This window comes from Cyprinodon variegatus, unplaced genomic scaffold (assembly GCF_000732505.1).
Source record: "Cyprinodon variegatus isolate N-32 unplaced genomic scaffold, C_variegatus-1.0 Scaffold1391, whole genome shotgun sequence".
In the NCBI taxonomy this organism is placed as follows: Eukaryota; Metazoa; Chordata; class Actinopteri; order Cyprinodontiformes; family Cyprinodontidae; genus Cyprinodon; species Cyprinodon variegatus.
In genome coordinates, this window is record NW_015151844.1 from 68,079 (window position 1) to 94,103 (window position 26,025).

At 37.2% G+C, this 26,025-nt stretch overlaps 2 protein-coding genes across 5 annotated transcripts in view; both read left to right on the forward strand.

The window, feature by feature from the left end:
• Positions 1–11,364, forward strand: part of sh3gl1 (SH3-domain GRB2-like 1) — a 17,596-nt gene extending 6,232 nt beyond the window's left edge. The window contains exons 4-9 of one of the 3 annotated variants that reach the window (XM_015402750.1): positions 2,747–2,880; positions 3,009–3,167; positions 5,145–5,248; positions 7,158–7,285; positions 7,413–7,472; positions 8,732–11,364. In XM_015402750.1, coding sequence (XP_015258236.1) covers positions 2,747–2,880; positions 3,009–3,167; positions 5,145–5,248; positions 7,158–7,285; positions 7,413–7,472; positions 8,732–8,919 — 773 coding nt within the window. In that variant the 3' untranslated portion in view covers positions 8,920–11,364. The remainder of the gene's footprint in view (positions 1–2,746; positions 2,881–3,008; positions 3,168–5,144; positions 5,249–7,157; positions 7,286–7,412; positions 7,473–8,731) is intronic. The other 2 variants (XM_015402751.1, XM_015402752.1) reach the window with 2 other exon arrangements.
• A 251-nt stretch (positions 11,365–11,615) lies between these two features.
• LOC107103188 (signal-transducing adaptor protein 2-like) lies at positions 11,616–21,608 on the forward strand. Of its 2 annotated transcripts, XM_015402749.1 has the most exons (11): positions 11,616–11,772; positions 13,548–13,619; positions 13,701–13,820; positions 13,915–13,971; positions 14,056–14,207; positions 14,285–14,416; positions 14,513–14,582; positions 19,924–20,026; positions 20,135–20,230; positions 20,317–20,445; positions 20,528–21,607. In XM_015402749.1, exons 1-11 carry the CDS (start codon positions 11,665–11,667, stop codon positions 20,581–20,583), a joined length of 1,095 nt encoding a protein of 364 aa, XP_015258235.1. In that variant the 5' UTR covers positions 11,616–11,664; the 3' UTR covers positions 20,584–21,607. The 2 variants fall into 2 exon arrangements, with proteins under 2 accessions (XP_015258235.1, XP_015258234.1); XM_015402748.1 differs by having other exon boundaries at positions 20,317–21,608.
• Positions 21,609–26,025: the final 4,417 nt, after the last annotated feature.

Sequence of the window (26,025 nt, forward strand, 5' to 3'; positions counted from 1 at the left end):
TTTTTTTTATTCAGGCTGTTGTCTGACTCCACCATAACCTCTTTTAGTATTTGCAACATTAGCCTCCAAAACCTTTGAAACTAGTGTCACGGTGGGCAGGACCGGTTTGTTTGGATGCAGTGTTGTTTAGTAGCTAACTGAGGCATCAAATTAACATTTTCCTGCCTGATGTTACACCACAGTAGAACAGAGAGGAAAAAGAGAGATAAAAGCTTATTTTGCAGCTATTAGCTATTGCTGGTGTTGCTTATGTTGTCCAGGAGGTTCAATAATAATCTTTTACTGATAGTGGAGCTTAACCTTCCTTTTTCAGTTGCTCACAAAAAATATTCACATTTCATTAGCAGAGCTAGCATGTGGCATTATCTAGCTGTTAGACGAAGTACCTCGGAACAACTGCTAACCTCGTCGGCCAAAGAGGGTCATGTATTTTTTTTCTGTGGATTTTCATGAAGTTTCTGTATTTTTCACCAGATTTTAAAAAACTCATTTTCTCACCTTTAATTAAATTGAAATGAGGATTATTTAGTAAACCGAGGCATCTTTGTTGTTTTGCTTTAAAACCTTTCTTACACTCATACAAAAACAACCTCAAACACTTGGGCTGTGGTGGGTAGAACAGGACTCCAGAAACTCAGAGGAGGTGCCTAACCCTGATACTTCTTCTAGAGAGATTTTATGTTCAGATTAACAATTAACGAGTGAGAATTTCATGTAAGCCTAGAAAAGGAAAATAAAATACAGTTGGCTTTTTTCATCGTCTATCACCTTTTTTTTTTTTTTTTACTCCAGCCTCCGGCCACCCCAGCTCAACCACATAACTTGATAAGTGGCAATCTTTTTGAAAAAACCTGGTCTGATTTAGAGACACAGCATCCATCCCACTTTGTATGGCGCAGCTCTTCTTTCTATAAATCTGGCAAAATTCCGTAAAAATAAAAAAAACAAAATATCCACTGGACTTGGTTTTCAAGATTTGAAGACGTTTCGCCACCTCTCCAGGAAGCTTTCTCAATTCAAATGTCATAAAAATGGACCGCATTGCTGAGGGACAGATAAAGGATAGTTTGAAATGTGTCTGAATACAAACACGGACTGTCTGTATTTGTGTGTGTGTATATATGTGTGTGTGTATATGTTCAAATGACATTTGAATTGAGAAAGCTTCCTGGAGAGGTGGCGAAACGTCTTCAAATCTTGAAAACCAAGTCCAGTGGATATTTTTTTTTTTTTTGAATTTTTACGGAATGACTATGACCTGGATGACTGAGAACCTTCAACAGCATCTGGCAAAATGTATTATTCCTCCAAAACCCTGACAGCCCAGGGTGCAGAAAAGTACCACATTTATACTACCCTTGAAAAACCGTGCCGAGACCGGTCCGAGCTCAGTAACTGAGATAACTTATCACGTGTAAATGGAAAGCAAACTGAACTGAACCGAGCTAGACACAACCAAACCGCGCTAACTGCAGACCAGTTCCAGATGTGGACTGGCTCGGTTCTCCAGAGAGAACCGAGCGCATGAGCAGAATGCGTCATTTCCATCTGGCTGCACATCCTGATTCACACTCCATTCCAGTAGTTGGCGGTAATGCCCCTCCGGAAGTTGCTTGACGACCAACACAAAACAGAAGAAGAAGAAAAACTATAAACAACAATCGAAATCTTCTCCACGCAACATTTTAAATAATGGCATTTTAAATTATAACACCGAAGTACAGCAGTAATAAACTTCCTGAACATCTTCTTCTTCTTGTGTTTGATGGCAATTGGCAAACAACTTTTTTTGCATTACCGCCTCCAACTACTTGATTTCCTCCTTCAATACTGGCAGTAATACCCCAGCTCGTCACTAGGAGTCGAGGAACAGAGATAGCGTGATGTGTAAACGGTTGTTAGAACTGAGCTCGGCCTGGTTAACTGAGCCGAGCTCGGACCGGTCTCGGCCAAAATCAAGTCAAGTTTTTCCATTAATATTAATAGTTTCTCTTAGATCAAACACATTTAGTGTCAAACAGGACAAGGAACTGGAATAAAGAATCAAAAGTCAGATTAAAGTCTAACTCCTGGTCCTTATCTAAATAAAAAAAATACTAATCAATAATTGCTAATACTGTATTGATGATTGATTATTTTTATTTATTTTTTTTAGCCTCTTTCTTACCATTTTCCCATTTTAGCTGCTTCCATTTTTCCATCAACTTTGACTCTATTTCTGGAGAAGCCACCCTAACGTTCTGCCGTGGGGGTGGTTTTGCACGTGTGCCAAAAGCTTTGCGTTCTCCTCTGATCAGACCTCTTGCTCATACGTGCTCACTCCCTCCTCCACAAACTTAGAGTGCTCTTTTCAACTGTAGTTTTCTTTCTTTCACTCTTCAATCAAGATTACTCTCCAAGGCGGGCGCACAGCTTTGTTTTATGTGATATCAGTGGATTCCACTCATCTCAGATGTATTTGTTTCCTTTCACTTGACTTGTGCGCTCGTTTGATTTAATCTATCTCATAAAATATAAATATGAAACGCATGAGGTGTGTGATTCCATTTTAGGGAAATGTGAAAGAATCTGAGATGTATCCATTATTCAGCGCCTGCTGAAGAGGATTATGCATTTGTGAGGAAGTTGATTAATCTGTGTTTAAACAGATATATATATATATATTATTAGTGCTGATGTCCACCAGTTTTTATATTTACACAGAGCAGTCATGACATACATTTTTTAATTTCTATTTTATATTTAGGTGGAGCTCTGGTGGATGTTGGAGATGCGATGAAGAGGCTGGCTGAGGTCAAAGACTCTCTGGATATTGATGTGAAGCACAATTTTATTGACCCAATGCTGGCAGTCGCTGACAAGGATATCAAAGATATTCAGGTAGAATCAAGATGCAATGTGTTTCTGCACCCATAGGCTTGATAGTCTTCAAGCTGTGAGGTTTGCACTTTTCTGTGTATGCAACATTTTTACACCCAACTTCCTAATTATGTGTTTTAAACCATCAGCACCACTTGAAGAAGATGGAAGGCCGCCGTTTGGACTATGATTATAAAAAGAAACGTCAAGGTAAAATCCCGGATGAGGACATTAGGGTGGCCCTGGAAAAGTTCCACGAGTCCAGAGACCTCGCCGAAAGCTCCATGCATAGTCTGCTGGAAACTGATGTAAGTTTATGCAATGTCTCCACTATCATTACTTTTATTTCTTCACATAAATGGATATTACATATGCTTCCATTTAGGTTTTTTTAAAGCTTGTTAGCAGATGTTCAGTTTTAGGTGGCATTTAGAAGAGTCCACAAAAAACTTAATGGAGAACATAACTAAGTAGTTTGAGCTCAAGAAGCAGCCTGCTAAATGATTAGGCTTTATTATCAAAATTGTGTAGGTAAAGTAATAAACTGAGATGTTTTTATTGTCTGGTAAAATATTCCGTTGGGTTTTTATAATTTTTCCAATTGTGGAAAACTTAGAGAAAGCACAGGATAGATTTTGAAGAAATGTTGGAATTGCCAGTCTTTATTAGCTTCCCTATACATTTTATTTCTTTCTTTCTTATTTAGATTAAGATGAAGTTCCTCATGTTTAAGTTGACACATCAAAGTCAGATTTTGTGTCCAACTAATTTAACATGTTGCTTCCACAGATAAATCTATGCTGATTTAAAAAAGGTAGCCTCTAGACCAAAGACGTCAAACTGCAGTCCTCACAGTTTAATGTCCCTCAACTTCTAGATTAATTTCCGCTTCAGCTTACAGGAATGAAATATAAGCTCATTAGCAGAGCTCTGTGGAGCTTTTCCGGCAATCTAATGAGGCAGCTTAGCCTTTTGATTTTACTCATGGATTATAAGTCCTAGTCTAGGACTTTTGACTGGATCCATTTCTAAATGGGAGCAGTTTAGTTTAGTTTTTTTAAGTCAAATAATCTGAATGTTATTGGATAATCTAGAGCAGGTTTACCATATTTAGAAATGAAACTAGTAATACATTTATTTATTTTTTAGAAGTGACAAAATTGTAGTGCAATATTGATTTATTTAACAAAAATCTATTAAATAAATGTTTGTTCATGTAACTGGCCAGTATGATGTAGAAACTACAAGAAACACTTAAAGTAGAATAAAAATGTAAATTTTATAGTTGGAAACTTGAAGGAACCCTGACAATAGTGAGGGATTTTAGGCCACAAAATAATTTGGACAAACAGTCCAATCGGTAAATTAGAGTCCTAGGGATTTCTAATGTATTTATTTATTTAGACTTCTTAGTTGGAACATGGCGATTATAATCTGTACAAAGGATCAAAATGGCAGCGCCTTTGATGGCAGCGATGCCTTGGACACTGCGTTCCCCCATGCATAATGTCTTTGCTTTTTCTTTTCTGTGTTTTTGTCTTCTTGGATGGACTACACTGAAATGTAATTTCCCTTTGAGATTAATAAAATATTGTCGAAATCCTGATAGGGACATTTTCAAGTATGAAAAGTTAAATAGGTTGGGGGTTGCAAAGACTTTTGTGTCCCAGGTTACGAAATAAAACACCTCTGTTATTATTTTACATTTGCTAAGATAATTTAATATAATCTGTTTTCATAGAAGCAACTATAGCTGCAGCATAGCCATGAGTTTCATTTATTCAGAGCACGTTTTCTTTACCGTTTTTAACTTAAACATTAAAAAAATGCATGACATTAAAAAACAAATTAACCAAACCCTTCTGAATACGATATAGAGCATGGTTTAATCAAGACACATATGTTCACATTTCCATGACTGAATGAAGCAATAATAATTGTATAAACTACATACAAGTACAAATATTTTGTTTCATTTATGTCTGTTACATGAAATTCAGTCAGTGAAACAGGTTTTTGGTGACAGCCTTAATCAGCTGACCCGTCTCTGTTTTTTTCCATGGTGACTTGCTGCAGGCAAAGCTTGTCAAACCAGATTTTTCACTCGTGTTTACTGTGTTTATGTCTCTTCCAAGTGAATGAAATCATTGTGGTTCTTGTGATAAACACATGAGACTAAGATCTCATAGTCTTGGAAAAGAAATATCTTGAAGAAGTATCTGGAGCTGCTACTGTTTTCCTTTTTATCTTGATCACTTTGAAATGTTCTGTCACTTCATTTGTAGGTGGAGCAGGTGAGTCAGCTGGCCGCCTTTGTGGATTCCCTGTTGCAGTACCACAGGCAGGCCACAGAGATCCTGGAGGAGGTCACAGGGAGACTGAGAGAGAGGTCAGCTCCTCCACTGTTGTTTGGAAACAGTATATTTGCTTCATTAAAGTCCTGTCCTTAGACATTAAATTATGGTTTTATTGTATAGTAACATATTTGTTTGGCTTTTAAGATTCTACATAAACTTTCAACGCAACCTTGTTGCTTACAACATATGGGATATGGGATTATTTTTGTGTTACAACTTTTTCATTAGTCGTACACTATTAACCCTGATCTGTTGCCTTAATGTTTATATTCAGGTACATTTTTCATGTAATAAAACTAAACAACATCAATATTCAAAGAAATCGCTATAATATTTTTTTGTAATACTTATAAAACTTTATTTGAAAACTTTAACATGATAAAGGAAGCTGACAAAGAGATTAAAAGGAATAATTGTAAAACTGCAGTCTCTGTACTTGGCTCCCGCTCAGCCAGTTTAGCTCCACTCCTCTTTCCTGATATTGTGACCCAGTTCTTCAGGAAAGTCTACAAACCTTGTGGTGACTCACTTACGTGAATGCTATTTTTCTTCTTCTTCAGTTCACCAAACTGATTTCTAACCCAGCAAAGCATTTCAAGGCTAAAACCTTTCACACAAACACTCTGGCATTAGATTATGTGTTTTGTACAGATTTCAAAATTAGTTTAAAGACACAACTTAACATTAGATCTAGTAGATTAGGTTACTTTGGCAGGCTTCTATGTTGTTTAGCAACCTTTACTACCCTGAATATATTTCATCGAGACCATTTTGTCCCCATAATCCTTGCAAATAAATTTGTTGTACAGGGATAAAAGTCTTTAATCTGAAAGAGTTTTTTTTTTTTACGTTATCATTTATCTTAGAAATAAAACCTCCAAAGTGTGTCAAATATTTGTCTTCAGAGAACCTGATTTTTCTGGAAAACTTAAAGCCCAAGGAGCATGGAAAGGACACAGATCCTGACAAATCCAAGCTTTAACATTTGCAAGGACTTTTTCCACAGCCAAAAAACGTGTGAAAAAAGATCTTTGGTGAGATGAGACATGAACTCTACTCTATGGCTTGTGTGGAAAAAGTACTCCAAACCCCAAGAAACATGGTGGTGGCAGCATTATGCTTATGGATGCCTTTCTTTAGTAATTACAGTGAAGCTGGATTGAACTAAATGCGGGACAAACCTCAAAGAAAACCTGTTATGGCCAGCAATCCTTGGTCATATTTTAGAACGGTCTAGTCAAAGTCTGGATCTAAATCCTTTATAGAAGCTGTGAGAATAGGCATGCTACTATTATCTAAATGAAAGGTAGTTATATACATTTCTGACTCAATAGTTTGGAATAAAGGTGAATGTCACACTTTTTGAAGATTTTGTCCTCTTAAAACTGTACATTTTCCCTCCACAGTCATGCATTACTTTGTGTTGTTTCTCTGGGAATCTCAGTTAAATGCATTCAAGCCTGTTTAAAAGCTGAAGGAATGAAAATACTTTTGATAATCACTATAGAATAAAATTAAAGAACAGTAATTATATTCTTCTTAAGATTTTAGAGGGAAAATACAAACCTCCAAAAATATGGAAAAGTAAAAAATATTTAAGTAGAACAAGTTAACATGAAGTATTTTTGCGTAAATTAGAATAAAAAAAAAAATAGTGGGATGATGTGGTTGATTTTCAAATGTATTTTTCCTTTACAATAAGTTTAATTCTGCTGCGTGAAGAGGAGCAGATACCACATGAGAAGAGAGAGACTTATATTTTAAAACGGTGCCCTTTTCTTTGACTAAAGGGAGGAAAAGCTACATGTTTCAAAACCTCTACCAAGGTTGATAAACTTCTGATTGACTGCTTTTTCAGTTTTGCTGAAATCAGAAAGCTTTTACAGTGATTTAGAAATGAATTGGATGTAATTTCTGTCCATTTGTTTTAATTCTATGCAGGGTAAATGAAGCGGAGTCCCGTCCCAAGCGTGAATTCAAACCTAAACCCAGGCAATCCTTTGACTATGGAGACCAGGAGAACTCGAACGGAGCACATGCTTCTTTTAGCCCACCAGCATACACATCTGGTAAAAACACTATCATTGTATTTTACTTGATCTTTGTGAGCACATGCAAAGGCCCGGTCCTAGAAAAATACATTGCACATCCACATCACTCCTCTGACAAATTTATTTCCTTTTCTGCAACATTAAGCAGCCCAAGCACACTATCCACCCGCACCGGTCCAAAGACCCTCCATCAGGAACAAGCCGCGTGAGTGGACAGAAGGAGAATACCTCTCAATTAACAACAAAACTTGACTGCATTTATTTGTTGCACTTGTGTGTGGGGCAGTGACACACTTATCTGGCCTAATCACTAACTCAGATTAATGTTTATTGAAAACTGATCCTTTTTAGCAAAGCAAAAAGGTAAAAGGGAAACAAGTATTAACTATTCCTCAGATGTATGGAATCCCCAGAAACTCTCATGATATCATTTCTGTTTTATAGTCACTGGAACATCTTAAGCTAAGTTCATAAAGGGTAGAGTATAAATCTGGCTGGATTTTATACATCTGACAACTTCTTCACTGACCGCTGATGTTTCTAATACTCCAAATAAATCTTTTTTCTTTAAAAGTGTTTATCACATTGGTGTTCTGACTTTGAGCTTCTTTGTTTTTAATCTAATAACTAATAAGTCACAACATTTCTCTTTCTGTTTAATACCTTAAGTTGATGTTTTGTTGGACGCCTTTTAAATGTTACTCTAGTGACACCTTGTGTCGACGTTTATTGAAAAAGTTTCTTCCACTTCAGTTAAGGGGAAAGGGTCAGAAGTTTACATCCATCCATTACTGCCATGATTTTCACCCTTATACTGACTTACTTTGTTGTTTTTCTGCTGGTATATTAGTTATACAGCAATCATTTGAATGCATTAATTCAGGTCCCCAATTCTGAATTAAATCCAGAATTTATTTTCTAGATAAATTACCCTAAAAAGTACACACTTCAACAAGCATGATTCTGGTTTGATATTTTAACCAGCCTTTTTGGAAGAGTTCATTTAAGTGGGTTATTTTCTATTAGATGTGACTCTTAAATAATCTCGAATCAACATCAGGTAGGGATAAATGTGTATAATAACAATAATTATAATTAAACTTTATTGATCTCACATTGGAGAAATTTACCTCCGCATTTAGCCCATCCCCTTGGGGAGCAGTGGGCTGCCATCGTGGGGCGCACGGTGAGCCGTGTGGGGTTAAGGGTCTTGCTCAGAAAACCAGAATGGCAGTCTGTGGGAGTGGGGCTTGAACTCGAAACCAAAGGAATGGAAGAATCTGTAACCACATGTTGGAGTCTTTGTGGATGAGAGAAAATTTCCAAATGATGAAAAGCTTTAAGGCAGATAATATGGGGATGTAAACTTCTGATCGACATTTACATCCATATTTTAATAGCTGGACTGTTTGTTTTCTATTTCCCTGCTTGCATCTCTGATCTTCCGTCGATGTCTTTGCTTAGGAGAGCCGTGCTGCAAAGCCCTGTATGACTTTGTGCCAGAAAACGAAGGAGAGCTGGGCTTCGAGGAGGGGGACATCATCACGCTGGTCAGGCAAATCGACGAGAACTGGTTCGAAGGAAGACTTCGCGGAGAATCTGGGTTCTTTCCCAACAACTATGTGGAAGTAATTGTGCCCCTACAACACTAACGCAAGGACGGCAATAAGAAAACATCAGAATGAAGCAGAATGGGGGAAGATGAAGGTTGAAAGATATCTTATCATTACATGATAAAAGTGACAAAGAAATGAAATATTTTTTCTGTATGTTTTGGATCTATTGAGGAAAAAGGAGAGACTTATTTTCTATCAAGGTTGAATTAGTTTGCAAACATGACACTATGGACAATTGGTGGGTCAATGAGAAAAGTGATGCATATTTTCCAGGTGCATTTGTAATATCCTGAGTCTTTATAAACAATAAATCTGCACCTCTGCACTTTGTACATAGCAGCTCCAGCTGAACACTAAACAGAAAGAAACCTGATAGATATGCATCAGGGTATGATGACGTTCTTTGATTTATCCAGAGCATCTCCTGTGTATGTGAATATTGGAACCACACAAAATCATTTTGGCTTTTTTTTATGTTTCTGTTTTAACCTCTTTGTCTGCACACTTGAGCACTAACAAAGAAGACACTACAGGGAGTGTTTGACATTACTAGACCTATGAGGCTATCTTATACTGCCATCTGGTGGTTCTATGTGAGGGGTCATTCCTGGCTTTGGATCTGTGATTAAGTAATAAATCTGAGATATTTAAGCAGTCCATGTGGGATATTTTAGCATAAAAAAGAAATGCTCTCTGATGACACTATTACATTTATCACACTAACGATGCTTAAGCTTGTCTTGGAAGTCAGGGGTTAGATCTGAGAAACTTCTCATGAGCTGAGTAGCTTTTAGCTGCAGGTTTGAAAACCGGTTTTGGTGCTAATATTTGCAATACAAGCTAATGACAAAGACTTTATCTCAGTTGTTTGTGTTCCATGCCTTAGAGGAACTTGTTAACTAATTAGTGTCACTGATTGAAATGAAAACAAAAGGTTAGAAATAAAACATATGCTGACAACTTCAATTGTAGTTCAGATGAGCGGCAGCCATGTTGGATGCAGAATCCAGGGCTGCTCTGGGCCTTCCAGCTTCATGTAGCGGTCTAGTTTTATTTCCTGGGAACTTGGAAATCCAACTTGCAGACACAAACCTAAAGCACTATGATGATCGATAGTTGCTATATTGAAACATGAATAATAAATTATCTAAAAACGCTCCTATTCTAATTGAAAATGATAAGGCGTGTTTGCTCACATATAGATAACATCTGATGTTAGAGCAGATGGTCGTATTCTATCCAGACTAATTTGAAGTTGCCGTAAAATATGGAGACCATTTAGATCTAGTCTATATAATGAGTAATTTCACCAAAGCCGACTTGATTGCGTTATGTTCCTTTATTTTCTCAGGCTCAACTGATGCTGCTGGCAGCGTCACTGAAGTTTTTCATTGCTCTCTTTTTTTTTTTTTTTTTCTTTTTTTTTGTGCGTTTGTGAATTTTCTATCTATGATGTGTTCTTACTCCTCAGCTTTGTGTAGGCTTGGCTTTGATTTGGAGCATGGAAATGTATGGTGATGTGAGCTTGGCGTTGCTGTACCTGCCTCTGCTTTCAGACCTAAACTGTGCACCAGAGCTGACGGAGGATTTTATCTGCCTGTGATTGTGCACGCAGTTTCCAAATAACAAGGAAGATCTTTCCACAATTGCTGGTTTCAGTTCCAGTTAAGCCTATTACAAGCAGACTGTGAACTGTCACGGTCTGTGCTGTTTGTTAAAATGCCAACTTTCTCCTCTTCTCATGATCCCCTTGTTAGACTGCCCCCTGCCCCGCTCATCTTTGCCATCTCTATTTAAAGTGCAAGTGGAACAGACAGGTCTTTTTCTGCAGAGAAGGGGACACAGCGGTGGATTATGCCCTCCCCCACCACTCTATTCAGCACCTGCCCCCTTCCTCATTATCTGTCCCGTCCCAAACCCACGATGCCTCTCATGCTCAATTCCGTATGCATACTTTATATTACATCCACCCTGCCTGTCCTTCTGCAGACCTCTTAATGTGTCTGTTATTAGCAGTATGTTTAGGACCCTCGATCTGTGGTTCAGGTGTGGCTTTACATGCCTCATTAAACTAAACCAAAACCCCGTGAGGAGGCAGAAGGTCTTCAGCTCAGCTTGGATCATCTAGATGACAAATGATGTCATAGAACAAAGGGCTAAGATCAGTTATTGTGGGCGATTCAGCAGACATGATCAGTTTTGCAATTTAAGTATTACCAGCTTTAAAGCATTATTTCATTATGCACATGTTCTATGAAAGATGATCATTTTCTTGTGTGTATGTATCTTTGTAGAAAGCTTCGGAATTAATCAGTACTTGTTTCTGTAACTGTGATGCTTTGGGAAGGGTAAATGTGGGATTATCCTGGATTATCTCCAAAATGTGTGGATTACCTCCATACCAGTTGAAGTGTAATCTTGTGTGTTTTTATTGTCCATGAATGGATTCTGTTCTTTCTCTCCAATAAATGGTAAATATTTGTTTCCCCTCAGAGAGTAGTTTTATTATTTTAAGAAAATTGGTCATTTAGCTGTTGGTGTTATTAACCATAATGCTACTTATATGTATCTAATAATAAAGTGGATATCATCCCACAATGTGTTTGTTTTATTTATTTGGGTGGTCAACCCTACCTCTGACTGCATGGCCCCCCAGAGACAGCAGCCTGCATCACCCCAGCTGTTGGGTGCTTGTCTCTCTATCTCATCGGGGAAGGCGTGTCAATCCCCGAATTACTCAGAGCCCCTTTGTCCTCTGTCATTGCCCAGCCTGCGACACTCATGGCGGCTGCACCCGTCAGGCAGCGCCTCGGATCGGGGGGAGCCCGCTCCCAGCTCCCACCCTGCTACTTCGAGGGATACCTGGAGAAGCGAGGACCGAAGGAGAAGGTAGGTCCGGTCCACCACACCCCTCCATCCCTCCCTCCTCTGGGGGGCATGCTGCGGGCTGTCAGGGATCAGACCTCGGTGCGGGATGTGCGTGAGCCGATCCTCCATTCCCTGGTAGCTGTCAACTTCCTTATTGTGCGGAAAGGGCGAGGCATTTCGTTTTCTACGAAACAGCTGAGATTATGGTAGAAAAATCACACGGAAATAGAGGGAAACGCTCTGATCTGCAAAACCGGCTGTCATCGAATGCCTGCCCATCCTTATTTCCCATAACAAATAATGCAATACATATTCATTTAGATATAGATCGTCTGTAATCCCTGTGCTGCTTCTTTTAAATTGTACAAAATGTGCAATGCACTAAAACGTGGTGATTAAAAATAAATAAATACTGGTTAGGTTCATTTTAATGCAATACAGACATGCAATTTGAGACTGGCTCAGGTGCAGGATACTCACAGTCCCTGATTGGCAGCAGCTGAGACTCCCTTTAACTATCTTCCTCTTGGGACAGGAGATAGGAAATATCCATTACACAGCTGCTCACATTTATTGGCATCCAGGGTAAATGTGTCTTAAAAGCTTTCAGCTTAAAATATGTTTTAAGCTGGGGGGGTGTAGGTGGTTAATATATTCAATGAGCCACTGAGAATAATTTGTAAAAGACTCTTTTGCAGATAAAAGTCTACGTTAACATTTTGCATTGATCTTTCTTCTTATCATGTAAGTTCTCAGCCATTTATGAAGGAATGAAGAGGGTGAAATGAGAAATGCAGTTTTTTGTTTTTTTTTTAAGTGGGTGTCATATTTGTGTTCACTGGATGTATTCTGGATCATTATCCTGTTGAGTGATCATTTAATTTAATTGACTGCGTTAAAATTATTAATAATTGCGCTTTGGAAAAGGAAAAATCCCACAGCATCACAGATCTTCTACTTTACTTAACAGCTATGAGGTCCCTTTCTTAGAATTCCTTTGGTCCATGCAAAACTAAGTTTGCCCAAAATCAGATCAAAGCTCAGGACTCCAGTTTAAGTCCTTGTAGAATTTGTCACCCTAAAAAGTGCGATCAGAGAATATAACAACAATGTGGGAAATTACTTTTAACTTTTCTTGCATGAAGTCCAAACTGAACTTGGAAATAAAAATGTTCACTATTCTGCTCTATTTGAATGGAAATTAAAAGTGTTATCTGCCCTAAATGTTTTTGAGGCAGCTTTTAATGATTTTTGAGAAGGATTTGATTTATTTGTTCTAAAATTCTAAAGATTTTCTGCTATTTTATTTATGATGGCATTAAACAAAAAATGTTTTGTTGTGAATGTTTTCTAAACTATTTATTTTTGCCAGTCTTGACCAGATTCTCTTGTGATTCCCCAGATTGGATTTCCCAATTAAAATAAAGGTTTATGGTAAAGAATGTGAAAAATTAGTTGTAAAAAGTAGATGACATTCAATCATTATTGTTATTTAATGTCTAAATGATGCCTCTCTTTGTTGTAGTTTGACAAAAGTAAGCAATGAATGTTTTTGTGTACCTCCTTTATTAAAATACTCACTCTGTGTATTTGTTGGATAAATAAGGTATTGGTTCTGCCTAAAATAGCTGAAGAATTTAAACCTGCATTAGAGAAAGTAATGGATTTCTCAGTGAACCTTTGTAGACTCTCTGATCAACTTTTTTCTGTTTGATATAATTTTACAGATATAGAATATGAATCTGTTTCAAGGTTGTTTTTGTTTTTTTCAATTTACATTTAACCGTGTCTGACAGGCTTCCAGAAGGCTTTGGACATGCCTTTGTGGAAACTCTCTGTATTTCTTCAATAATACCAAGGACGCTCATGTAAGTTTAACTCTGCTTCACCCTCCGAGTGTCATCAGTGTTTTCTGGTGTCTGACACTAAAACGTGTTTTTATGGGTCAGTATGTGGAGAAGCTGGATCTCTGCGGATTTGTGTCCCTCAAAGATGACAGCAGCCGTGACAGAAACCTAGAGGCAGCCAGGCTCATCCTCCGCATGAAGGATGGGGAGACCAAACTCACAGTGAGCCTTTCAAATCACATACTTATATGGTGTTGTTGTGTCTTTTTGGAGGTGGAGTATCTTTTTGAGGTTTAGATGTGGTTCTCTCCCCCAGGCACCAAACTTAGAGGCCAGAGAGCTGTGGAAAGGTTTCCTCTACTCCGTTATAGAGGTAAATATTAACCTCCAGCAACTCTTTACTATAACCTTTTTATCTTGTGCCATAATGCAAATATTCCGTTCTTTTGGATTGTAGCTGAATGTCCCCTCTAGTCTGACGTTACTGCCAGGGCAGCTCCAAATGTTGAAGGAGGTGGTAGAAAAGGAAAGGACCAGAAGGAGAAATCGTAACCCAGGACGAGCTCCTCCTTCGCCCCTCTCTGTTCCTTTAGTGGGAGAGATCCCAGCGTGAGTTCTCCTTCACTGATTGGCACCAAACAGATTTTATTTTGCTTTTCATCAGCACTGATGCTTTTAATTCACAGGTGTTTTCGTCCAGTTTCACGCACAGAAGCTGAGGTCCTGTTGGAGAGACACCCTGACTGTGGCAACATGCTCCTCCGCCCAGGTCGGGACGGATGCTCGCTGGCTGTCACTACCCGACAGGACCTCAATGGGTAAATGAAAACCAAACGGCAGGAGAAGGGACAAAAATTCATTCCTGTCACCACATCTACCTGAAAGCCTCCCTTTATTTTCCCCATATCTTCCAGGTCAGTGTTCAGACATTACAGAGTCACACAGAGGGACCAAGGTGGCTATGTTATAGATGTGGAAAATCCTGTAAGTGTGAATCCATTTTTTTTAGCATGGGATGCTAATGTGTAGTGAAAAATCCGACTAAATTACAGTTTTTAGATTAAGAGGAGTTATTGATCAAAGTATCATTAGAAGTAGAGATCAATCAGCTGATGCTGATATTTTTTTTTTTTTAAACTTAGATAAACTGTTTCATTTGTATTCACAGAATGTGTACAAAATCAAATTTCGTTACAGCTTTCCAGCACTGAATGAGCAGCAGCTTAGCAATGAAATTAACATTTCGATTCATAAAGTGCAGCAGTGATCAAAATCTAAACAGTATAGGAGAGACATGGTGCAAAAGGTATTGATGTGGAAGATTCAGCGCAGTGCAAAAATAAATAGATAGATATGGTGCAAAATGCAGTAGAAACAATGAGTTGAGTTGCAACAAGTATGATGTAATCAGTGTGATGCAGCGTCTCAATATGTGACTTGATTAGAGTCTTTAACAGTTCAACAGTCTTATGTGGGGAAAAAGCTGTTACAGAACCTCCTGGTCCTGCATCGAATACTGCGAAGCCTCTTCTCTCTGCAGTCCCCTTGGAACAGCAGGTTTTTTAACACCTTTTAAAATCAATCTAGCCGATCCTTGATGTACTGCCAATATTTTTGGGCTACTTTTTGAAGTTACTTAACTTTATTTACGTGATAAAAATTAGAACATGATGGAAAATGTTACACGAGTCACAATTTAAACCAAAGAGAAATGTTTATGTTTACAAAATGTTTACAGTTCAAGTCAATTAAGTTTATTCATATAGAACCAATTCGCAACACATGTCATCACAAGGCACTTTACACAAACATTCAACCAGAACGTACAGTCAAACTGATTCAAAATATTTCTATCTAAGGAAAACCAGTTGATTTCATTGACTCACTGTAAAGCATGCTTGTAGCGACAGTGGAGAGGAAAAACTCTCTTTTAGCAGTGGATAGCAAATGGAGGGGGCAACAATGCATGCAATTTGGTGAAAATCATGAGGACAGCGTCCTTAACTGTAGATTTGCATCCTTCTGATTCCCCCCTCTGCTCAAAACCAGTGATCCTTCCCATTCTTTGTCATAAAGATGAAGTGATCAGAGATTTTGTAAACACTTTCTGTTTTCGCTGAACTTTCTGTTTTTTAACTTTAGCAGAAAAAAATGTTTCTTCCGTTGTGTATTCTTTCACTGCCTATGAGTTCTCAGACATAATTTTTAAACACTTCTCTAGTAATAAATTGTCTGATTTTAGTAACGGGTTGTTTTCTCTGTGCCTCACTAAACAAAGGTACAGCAAACTGAAGTAAGTAAGTAAGTTAGTTAGTTAGTTAGTTAGTTAGTTAGTTAGTTAGTTAGTTAGTAGTAAGTTAGTTAGTTAGTTAGTTAGTTAGTTAGTTAGTTAGTTAGTTAGGTGGGCTTGGTTATTCCAGTAGAAATATCCTAAAACAACCATATTTTTCTGTTGTAAATGAGGTGATGCATTGGACCCTCTTTCAGCCAGCTGACCAGCAGTGTTTAGAGGCTTATGAAGATGCTGGTGCTGCATTAGTATACACTTTATACAGCTGGAGAAACCTCCACTCTCCCTTTTTCAAGCTTTTAGAGAAACCACAGCCGTCCATGAAAATCTCAGCTATGTTTCTCTTTATATTTTAATGTAAAGTCCGATTAGGAATGTATGCATTTATGGATAATAGGCTTCACTGGTGTCTTAGTAACTGCCTAATNCGTGATAAAAATTAGAACATGATGGAAAACGTTACAAGAGTTACAATTTAAACCAAAGAGAAATGTTTATGTTTACAAAATGTTTACAGTTCAAGTCAATTCAGATTATTCATACACTGGAAAAAATTTATTTCTTAAAATAAATGCATTTGTTCTTGGATTGAGGAAGTAAAAGAAACCTTTTGCCAATTGAACAAGACAATTTACACTTAAAACAAGAAAACACAAACAAACATTTCAAGTGGACATATTTCAACTCCATTTTATCTAATTATCTTATTTTAAGATTAAAAATAATAATTCCATTGGCAAACTATCTCAATTACCCACTCAAATTAAGGGTAACTACACTTAATTTAAGAAATAATAACTTATTTCTAGATCTTTTTTCAGTGTATAGATCCAATTTACAACGCATAAGTTGGTTAGTTAGTTAGGTAGCAGGACTATCTGATCAATCAGATAGCCCTGCGGTCAGCTGCTTTGTTATCCCAGTAGAAATATCCTAAAACAACCATATTTTTCTGTTGTAAATGAGGTGATGCATTGGGCCCTCTTTCAGCCAGCTGACCAGCAGTGTTTACAAGCTTATGAAGATGCCGGCGCTGCATCAGTATACACTTTATACAGCTGGAGAAACCTCCACTCTCCCTTTTTCAAGCTTTTAGAGAAACCACAGCCGTCCATGAAAATCTCAGCAATGTTTCTCTTTATATTTTAATGTAAAGTCCGATTAGGAATGTATGCATTTATGGATAATAGGCTTCACTGGTGTCTTAGTAACTGCCTAATCACATTATAAATAGATAGGCTCTACAGAGGCTAAATCCCGCTGTGAAGATTTATATGGGAGATGAGCAGTTACATAAGAAGTAAAGTCAGCCCCTGTGGAAAGAATATCATTACAATGTTGCAGTGCAACAGTTATTTATGTTCATACTGTGGTTAGCTTGAAGCAGCAAAATGTCAGGCCTCACATTGTAACGTTTTTAATCTCCCACTTTGGAGAAGTGAGAGATTCCTAAGTTATTGTTTAACAAGTGATTTTAGACCGTAGAGAGACATTTTAGGTTTACCTTGCAGTGGTTGCAGTTTCATAAGTGAACTATTTGCACCTCCAACACTGGAAGCGGCAGGCTGAAAAGAGGTTTCACCAGCTGTCAATGCTTTCTGTTAAATGCAACTCTGTAGAGAAGGGGTAGATTAAAATTAGGAACGTTTCTTTGCATTTTGTCACCTAACAGCCAAACACCCTAGGACTGCCACTGTTGTCTTTGCTTAACAAATAAACAAAGTACCTATTATTGTTTAGCCCTTTTAAAACAATACTTTGCAGAACCAGCTTCCACTGCAATGATAAATTCACTGGCCACTTTATTAGGTGTTCAATGGCTTGTTAACGCAAATATCTAATCAGCCAATTATATGGCAACAAGTTAAATGCATTTAGGCATGTATGTAGACATGGTCAAGACAATCTGCAACAGTTCAAACTGAGCACCAGGATGGGGAATAAAAGTGATTTAAGTGACTTTGAATGTGGCCTGGTTGTTGATACCATATGGGCTGGTTGGAGTATTTCATAAACCGCTAATCTACTAAGAATTTACGCGCACAAAAAATCTCTATGGTTTACAGAAAATTCTCTGCAAAAGAGAAAGTATGCAGTGAGCAGCAGTTTTGTTGACGCAAATGCCTAGCTGAAGCAAGAGGTCAGAAAACAACGGCCAGACTGGTTGGAGCGGAGAGAAAGTGTCCGTAATTCAAAAAACCATTCGTTACAGCCAAGGTATGCAGAAGAGCATCTCTGAACACGCTGAAACTTGAGGTGGATGAGCTACAGCAGCAGAAGACCAGACCTGGTGCCACTACTGTCAGCTAGGGACAGGAAACTGAAGCTAAAATTTATACAGGCTCTTCATAAATGGACAATAGATGTAGGGAAAAAAACATTGCCTGGTCTGATGAGTCTCCATTTCTGCTGCAACATTCAGATAGTAGAGTCAGAATTTGCTATCAGCAACATGAAAGCATGGATCCTTCCTGACTTGTAGCGCGGGTTCAGGCTGCTGCTGGTTTCATGGTGTGGGGGACATTTTCTGGACACATTTTGGGCCCAACTGAACATTGTGTTAATGCCACAACCTTCCTTAACATTGTTGCTGACCATATCTATCAATTATGACCACAATGTACCCATCTTCTGATGGCTACTCCCAGTAGGATGTGAATCATCAGAAACTGTTTTTTTGAAGATAACATTTTAGTGTAGATTAAAGTTCACTGCACTTGGATGGCCTCCAAAGTCACTGCAACTTAATCCATTTGAACCCCTTTGAGCCGGGCATACACTGTACATTTTTTTTTGCCATTTTCAGGCCAAGTTGTGCGAGAATTTTTTGATAGGGCTGACTTTCAGCCTGATCGTGCGTCGTGTAGTGTACAGGGGGTAACGAGGGACGATTAGCCTCTCACGACCACCTCCCGATCTGAAATCATAAGGTCAGGAGAAAATGTTTGAACATGTTTGAAATTCAGTCGGCTGTCGTAAGGTCGCATCAGAGCGTCGGGCCGCAGAACATGCTTCTTGAGCTGTGAAATTTTAAACCCTGCGGTTTCATACAATTTGAGCTGTAGCTTCGTGCAACGATTGAAAATATTGCAGAGTGTATGCCCTGCTTTACGATTTGTTCGAACCAGAGATTTGCATCATGAATCTTCAGCCAACAAATCTGCAGTATATGCCGTACGCTATGATGTCAGTGTGGACCAAATTCAATGAGGAATGCCTCCAGTACATTGTTGAAACTATGCCACAAAGGTTTAAGGCAGTTTCTAAGGTACAAGGGGGTTCAATCCGATGCTAACAAGATGCACCTATTAAAGTGGCCAGTGAGCATGTTTTAAAGTCTGAACTCTGTCCAGATGCTCCATATTTCTAAGTTATCCTTTGCAAAATGGCTAAAGCTTTTTCCTATCAGTTGGAATGTTACATTTCAGGTCTTGCACCAGAGTCTCAATAGGATTCACAGAACATTTGAGTTTACTTTAACCTAAATCATCCCCTTGTAATGATTTAGGTTAAAGTGGATTGACTATGGATTGATAGGCGGTGCCGGAGCAAAGAATGAGTAAACTGAACCACTACTTAGGGCCCTTAACCAGTTTTTTATTTGTTTATCAAAAATTACAATAATATCAGATTTAATTTGATCTTTTAATTATAAATCAATTAGATTCTTTAAATTGAAATTCAACATTTGAAGAAGGTGGAAAATTTGCTTTTTGAAATTGAATATAAATAATAAACAATCATTATTGTTAAGTCACTACTGCTAAGAATGTGGTCTTTTTGGGGGGTTGATCTGGGTACATCTGGTACAGCAAATAATGAGCAATTATCTGTTATTTGTTTTCTCAGAAGAATAATGATTTAAATTCGAAAGACAATATCCATAACCTTCACTTTTATTTAAAAGCTCTAATATTCTGTGATTTTTATCCCCACATCTTTCCATTAATCAGGGTGTTCTAGATTTATGCATTTTGGCCCGTTTGCTTTTGAGAAAGATTTGTGAAAAATGAGAAACGTCACTTCCTGCTGCAGATTCCCTGTGCAACATTACATGATGTCATCGACGCCTTGGTAGAGAAAACGGCAGGTACTCTGCAGCCGTTCCTTCTGGAGGAGCCGTACGAGGAGAATATCAGTGAGAAAACACACAGAAATATAAAATATCCGTCATTCCTTTTATACATGTTTCTAAAGGGATCTATGGATTAAACAAGTTATATATATATATATTTTTTTTAAATAGCATATGTTTCTGCTAATGATGAAAATGGAGAGAAGATCCTCCATACTGCCCCCTCTGGCCCCCTGCCTAAGGTCCCCGCTCTGCCTCCAAAACAAGGTTTGTCTCAGCCACTGAAGTCTCCACACAGACAGAGATGGACTGCGCTCATATTCCCCTTGTTTGCCTTTTTTTTATTTGCATAGATCGTTGGTGCTCTAGCCCTTTATCCCGGTCCCCGGCCACAGACCGTCGTATCCTGAGCTCTCCGGTGCCGGCGTCGCCCACCAACCCAATGAGACGGCTCATCTTGTCCCCTTCACCTCTCACACAGTGTGAGTACCACAGTATGTCAGCTGTACCTGCAGCATTCAGTCAGACGTTATTCAGCCTCAGAGTGTTTCTGTCTGTTTGCAGCCTTAAATGAGGAGCTCAAAATAACACTTGAGAAGAGGAAAACCGGTCAGGAATGACACGAGGAAGATCTCCCAACCTCTTTACACAGCGGCTTCAGCATGTTCTCATCTGGTGCCTTTTGGTGGAAGACGTGTCCCTACAAAGCCTCCACTTTCTTTACAGACTTAAGGGGAATAACGTAAAACTTTCTCATAAAATGGTGCTAGCCTTTGCTTTATCTGCATGTATCCAGCTGTTACCAACTGCCTCTAAGACCAATCATAGTGCCACAGCAACTCTGAGCCGGCTGACACATATAACAGACCCCTATCTGAGCCCATTGTTTCCCTGTCTGAGCCTTTCTCTGGCTGGTGAGCTGCTACTGAACCTACAAACACGCCACAGACTGCAAAGATCTACACCGGAGCAGCTAAAAGACTAATTTTACTTACTTTATCTGCAACTTCTTCCACTCATCAAGACTGAGAAAAATCCTCCAGGTTAAACTGATCTCCGCAAAAACTGAACTCTGCACAAAGTCTGCCTTTTGCTCCAGAATCTCTTTCAGATTTATGACCAACCATCATCTTGTTGCTGATTATTGACTGTGATTGTTCTCATTCTCTCAAACTGTAGGTGTACCTCTGATTTTGTGTCTTACCCATTTGACTTGCCTGCATTTGTATCTGTTCTGCTATGTGATGCGTTGACACTTCTCTTGTCAGCCATGCCTGTAAAATTCAGCTTCATCAGAAAAGTTACAATCTGCCCTGTGGTATACTGGCTGTAAATCAATGCGACAGGATCGTCATCAGCATACCATCTCTACAGAAGCATGAGTGCCTGACGAGTCTCTTTGACAGTATTATTTAACACTAACTTAATACATCTGATGGTGCTTACATGTGTTTTACCCTCATATTTGACATTTCTGCCTTCTCTCCATCTCTACAGATTGGTATCAAACTGTGAACAATGGACTCTTAAGTGTCTTTGTACAATGTTCAATTTATTGAATGTTTGTAAATAGGGTAATGTGCCTACTTCATTATGATTAAATAAGTGTGTTTGATAAATATGGGGAAAGCCATGCCCTTTTCTTACCTGAATATTATTATTATGTATTTATTTATTAATTTATTGTTATGTTTACCCCATGATGAGGAAATTTTGCATTTGTCATTTTTTACTTAAAGTTTACAAAATTATCTTCAAAAAAAGTGTTAGTCTTTTTAGGTGCAGCTGAAAATTAAATAAGTGAAGTCTAGATTTGGTTCTGAAACTCAACTCTGGAAAAAAGTCTTTTTTTCTCTCAAAATAAGTGCATTTGTTCTTGAATTGAGAAGATAAAAGAGACACTTTGCCAATGGTACAAGGCTATTTAGATTTAAAATAAGAAAACACAATTGCATTGTCTTATTTCAAGTGAATATTATCTGGTTATTTTATTTTAAGAGTAAAAATACTCATTCCATTGGCAAATTATCTAATTTACCTTCTCAAATTAAGGGTAAATACACTTAATTTAAAAATGTTTAACTTATTTCTAGATCGTTTTTCCAGTGAAGTAGTGGATTTTATTAGTTGACTGTACAAAGATGACATATTTCAAATGTGCATCAATATGTTAGATAATTGTGGCTTACCACTAATGAAAATTTAAACATTTAGTTTCTCAAAAACCTTAATTTGACATAAGTCCAGCAAGAATGGATTTTTTAGTTCAGAGATGTTAAGGTTGCTTTATGGGCTACACAATCTTCTGGGAAATTGCTGATTGAACTGCTGTCAAACTGGCAGAAGCTGGCAGTTCAGAGGGTTCTGTCCAATCATATTAATAGGAAGTTAAGCCGAAGGGGAAAAAAAATGTGTGTGTTTAACAATTGTACAGCAACAAGGCTAATCCCACCTTTGAGAGGTTTGTAAAGCAAAGCCCTTCCCATACTTAATATGTAATGTTGGATATGTAATGTTGCAGTTATAAATTAAAACTGTCACATTCGTTTTGTTGAGGTCCTCCTGAACAAGAGATGCCAAAAGGTTCTTACCTGGTTAAAAAAAAAAGAAGCAAAAGAGGGCTGCTACAGAAATCCAAAGCTTAAATTTTCATTTGGAAATCTTAAGTGTTTAAGGAAAGGTTTAGAGGCACAGAATCCAAGTTACTTGAAGTTTCCACAATCAGTAATGGTTTGGTGTCCCATGTCATCTGCTTGTCTCGGTCCACTATGTTTTCTGAATTCTAATGCCATCTAATGAGGACAACTTAATGCTTCCATCTCCTAACAAGCTTTGATGCTGATTACATTTTCCACCCAGGCTTGAAACCAGCACATTCAGCAAATACCAATAATACCGCCATTAATAACCCTGATATCACAATGCTTGAAATCCCCTGATTTTAATCCCAAAGAAATTCAGTGGTCTTATCAAGAGGAATGTGGGAAACACCATAACTGATAATGCAGAGAATGTGAAAAGCAACCTGGGCTTCCAAAACACCTCAGTAAAGCTACATGCTAATCATCCCAGTGCAGCAATTCATGCAAAAGAAACACCAGCTATGTACTGAGTTCATACAATACATACTTGTTTTTAATATATGAACAGTTTTATATTACAAATTTTATTGAAAAACAATTCTCTAATATTGACATTCAAAGAAACAGATTATCTCTATCCATTAGCTGAAAACCATCAAATTCTGCATTAACAAAAACGCGACATATATCAACGTGTAGTTATACTTCAAAATACAACAAAAACTTAATATTTTTAAAATAGAATGACTCAATTAAATGCAATTTTTAAATAATAGGCTAATTCAAATTTATTGACCCAGACCTTTATATATTGGTAGTTGTATTATGGGTTTTTATTGCTTAATGTGTCTAAACCAGTGGGCAAAAAATATATTCATATTGACTTACCAAATAAAGCTAAGGCATTCTATTCAAAATAAAAGTCTCAATAAATAATTCAAAAATATAATCGTAGATTTTACAGAGAAAAAAAACAAAGCTGGGGTTGGATTGGCCTTTCAAACTAAAAGCATAGAATAGATTTATACATTACAAAAGTACAAATACTTTATTTGTAGATTGTAATATTGTTGTAAAAGAAGATTCTACATCTCTAAACCTGAGAACCACAGGGGAAATAATGTGGCCTTTCAAAATAAGGGTTACAGTTTTTTTTTCTAATAAAAGTTTTTCTTTCCAACATTTTAAACTATTCCTGGGAGTCAGAACCAAATATATGATGAAAAAAGTCTTCTAGTTTTTGAAAAGCTATCATATGCTTTCAAAATAAAGCTTTTATTTAAATATTCTTGATTTTTTTTTAATGGTTCAGTCTATTTAGGTTCCATTTAGGGAACAAGATGGGTTCACTGAAAAGATAGGATCAGTTATTTTACAAGCTTTAAAGTCAAGAACAGATCCTAGGTCTGAAAAAACTGTGTGACATATATTATGTCTTCTAATCTCCAAGCATCAGACACCGATAAAAAATGCTAAAGGATCTTTTTTCTGATTAGGTTCAAATACATAACAGAAGACCTAAAACTTTAGTAACAATATAAAACTGTCCTCACTTTATGCTCAGAAGAATAATGCACATAGCATAGCAGTGGTGTTCAGAAAAAATGTTCATATATATCCAGTTACAAGTTACATTGTATACCTGTAACGGTTTCTCCCTAGTTCTTGTTCTTCAATAATTTGGGAAGTGAGAGGAAACAGTTATCTTTAAAGTATCATGTTTCTGTTCCTTAGTTTGAAAGGAAACATGCCATAAAGCTGTTGGACTTTTTGAAATAATGAAAATCTTACCAGAAAGGGAAATTTATCAGCCTATGAGACAGCAGTTTATTCAGACTTCATTTAAACTCAAAGATAGAGAGCTTCCCCTGAAGCATTTCAGATATTGGCACAGGTAGATACTGTGTGAGCACTGCTTTCGTGTTTAGCCTGGAGAGCATGATTTCTCAATTTCCTGCTTTTATTTTGTTTCTCCTTCCAAACAACAAGACAGTTTGAAGCTCAACTTGAGAGAAAACTGCAACTTTTCTGATATGCATCGACCATTAATTTTTTTTATTTGCATGGTAAAAATATTTACTTACACGTTCATATACTGCAAAAGTTCTAATCTGAGGTGTTTAAAAGATCTGAAAATCCAGATATTCCCCATGCAACAACATCTTGCATGGTAACTTTGAGGTGCATTAGTTCATAAATACATACAAAAAATAAATGTGTGATTTGCAACAGTGGTTAATGCTGTTGCCTTGCAGCAAAAATGCCCTTGGTTAGAATCTCTGAAAATGTCTGCCGTGGTTATTTATACATCACTAGGTGGGAGTTAAGATAAAACCGTAATAGATTATAAATACCTCAGTAAGATAAATAAAAGAATATGTATGTTTATTTACCTAAGAATGTTGATTTTATTGTATAAATAGATGAATCGAACTTATATATACGTTTAATTCATTATTAAATGTGTGAATAACTTTTATGCATTTGAATTGATCATTCCTACACATTTTGTGTATAAAGTGGGTTGGATTGTATACTAATGTGCAAAATTGATAAGATTTTGATTAGCAAATGGTCTACCTTGTGTTCTACATCTTTTATTGTATTTATGGTGAAGAATGTAGAAACCATCTGTTTATTGTACCCAAAAACACAAAGATAGAGAGGAGAATTCAAATACTCTTATCAAAGCTTATCAGCACAGAATTTGAAAAAAATGACATTTATCATTTTTTATACCTGAATTTTGATTGTTAATACTATAAACTGTAATTGTGAGGATCTCTGTTAAAACAGGGCAAAGAAAAATGGTTTATTTTAGGCTTGATACCTGCAAGAATGTACAACACTATAAATAAACAAGTACTTGAAGCTATTCCAAAAACACTGCTGTTAAAATGCATGTTCAATAACAGGTATTACAGAAGTTATAGAATCAATCTTCTGATTCAATATCCTATTTTTTTAAAAGGATAGCTTTTAAAATTCTCTGTCTGTAAATAACCATGTGGTATTTATATATTTTTTAGGTACTTGCCAATAATGAAACCCTTCAGGTCAGAAGAGCAAGTGTTCTGAGGACCAGAAGTAAACAACAGGATATAATCTTTAGCTAGTATTTTGTTACTTTAATGTGTTTGTTTTGATTTGGTCAAAGAAAAAATGGATGAAACTTGATCTGGTACTTTGGCACAAGGGAAATTCAAAGAAAAGAATGAAAAATAAAAACAAATGCACATTGTGCTGTTGCTAAGCAATGCAAAATCATCACATGAATACCGAAATAATTCGATACCATTTTAATGCTTTGATTTGTCTGCCTCCAAATTATGTGTGAATTTGTTGACACATTAGGTGATTTTAGATACATGTATTATTTGTTAAGTATTCCTCTTAACAGGTGTGTACGGAAGAGGATTAGGGCCAATGACAAAATAAAAAAGTTAACTGATTTTTATATTCTATTTTAGTTTAATATGG

Excerpts from the sequence above, each read along its gene's own strand:
- LOC107103188 (XM_015402748.1), top strand. The coding sequence starts at position 11,665 with ATGGCGGCTGCACCCGTCAGGCAGCGCCTCGGATCGGGGGGAGCCCGC. Across the intron at positions 11,773-13,547 it reads AGCGAGGACCGAAGGAGAAG|GCTTCCAGAAGGCTTTGGAC; the intron begins GTAGGTCCGGTC and ends CGTGTCTGACAG. Across the intron at positions 14,417-14,512 it reads ACCCGACAGGACCTCAATGG|GTCAGTGTTCAGACATTACA; the intron begins GTAAATGAAAAC and ends CATATCTTCCAG.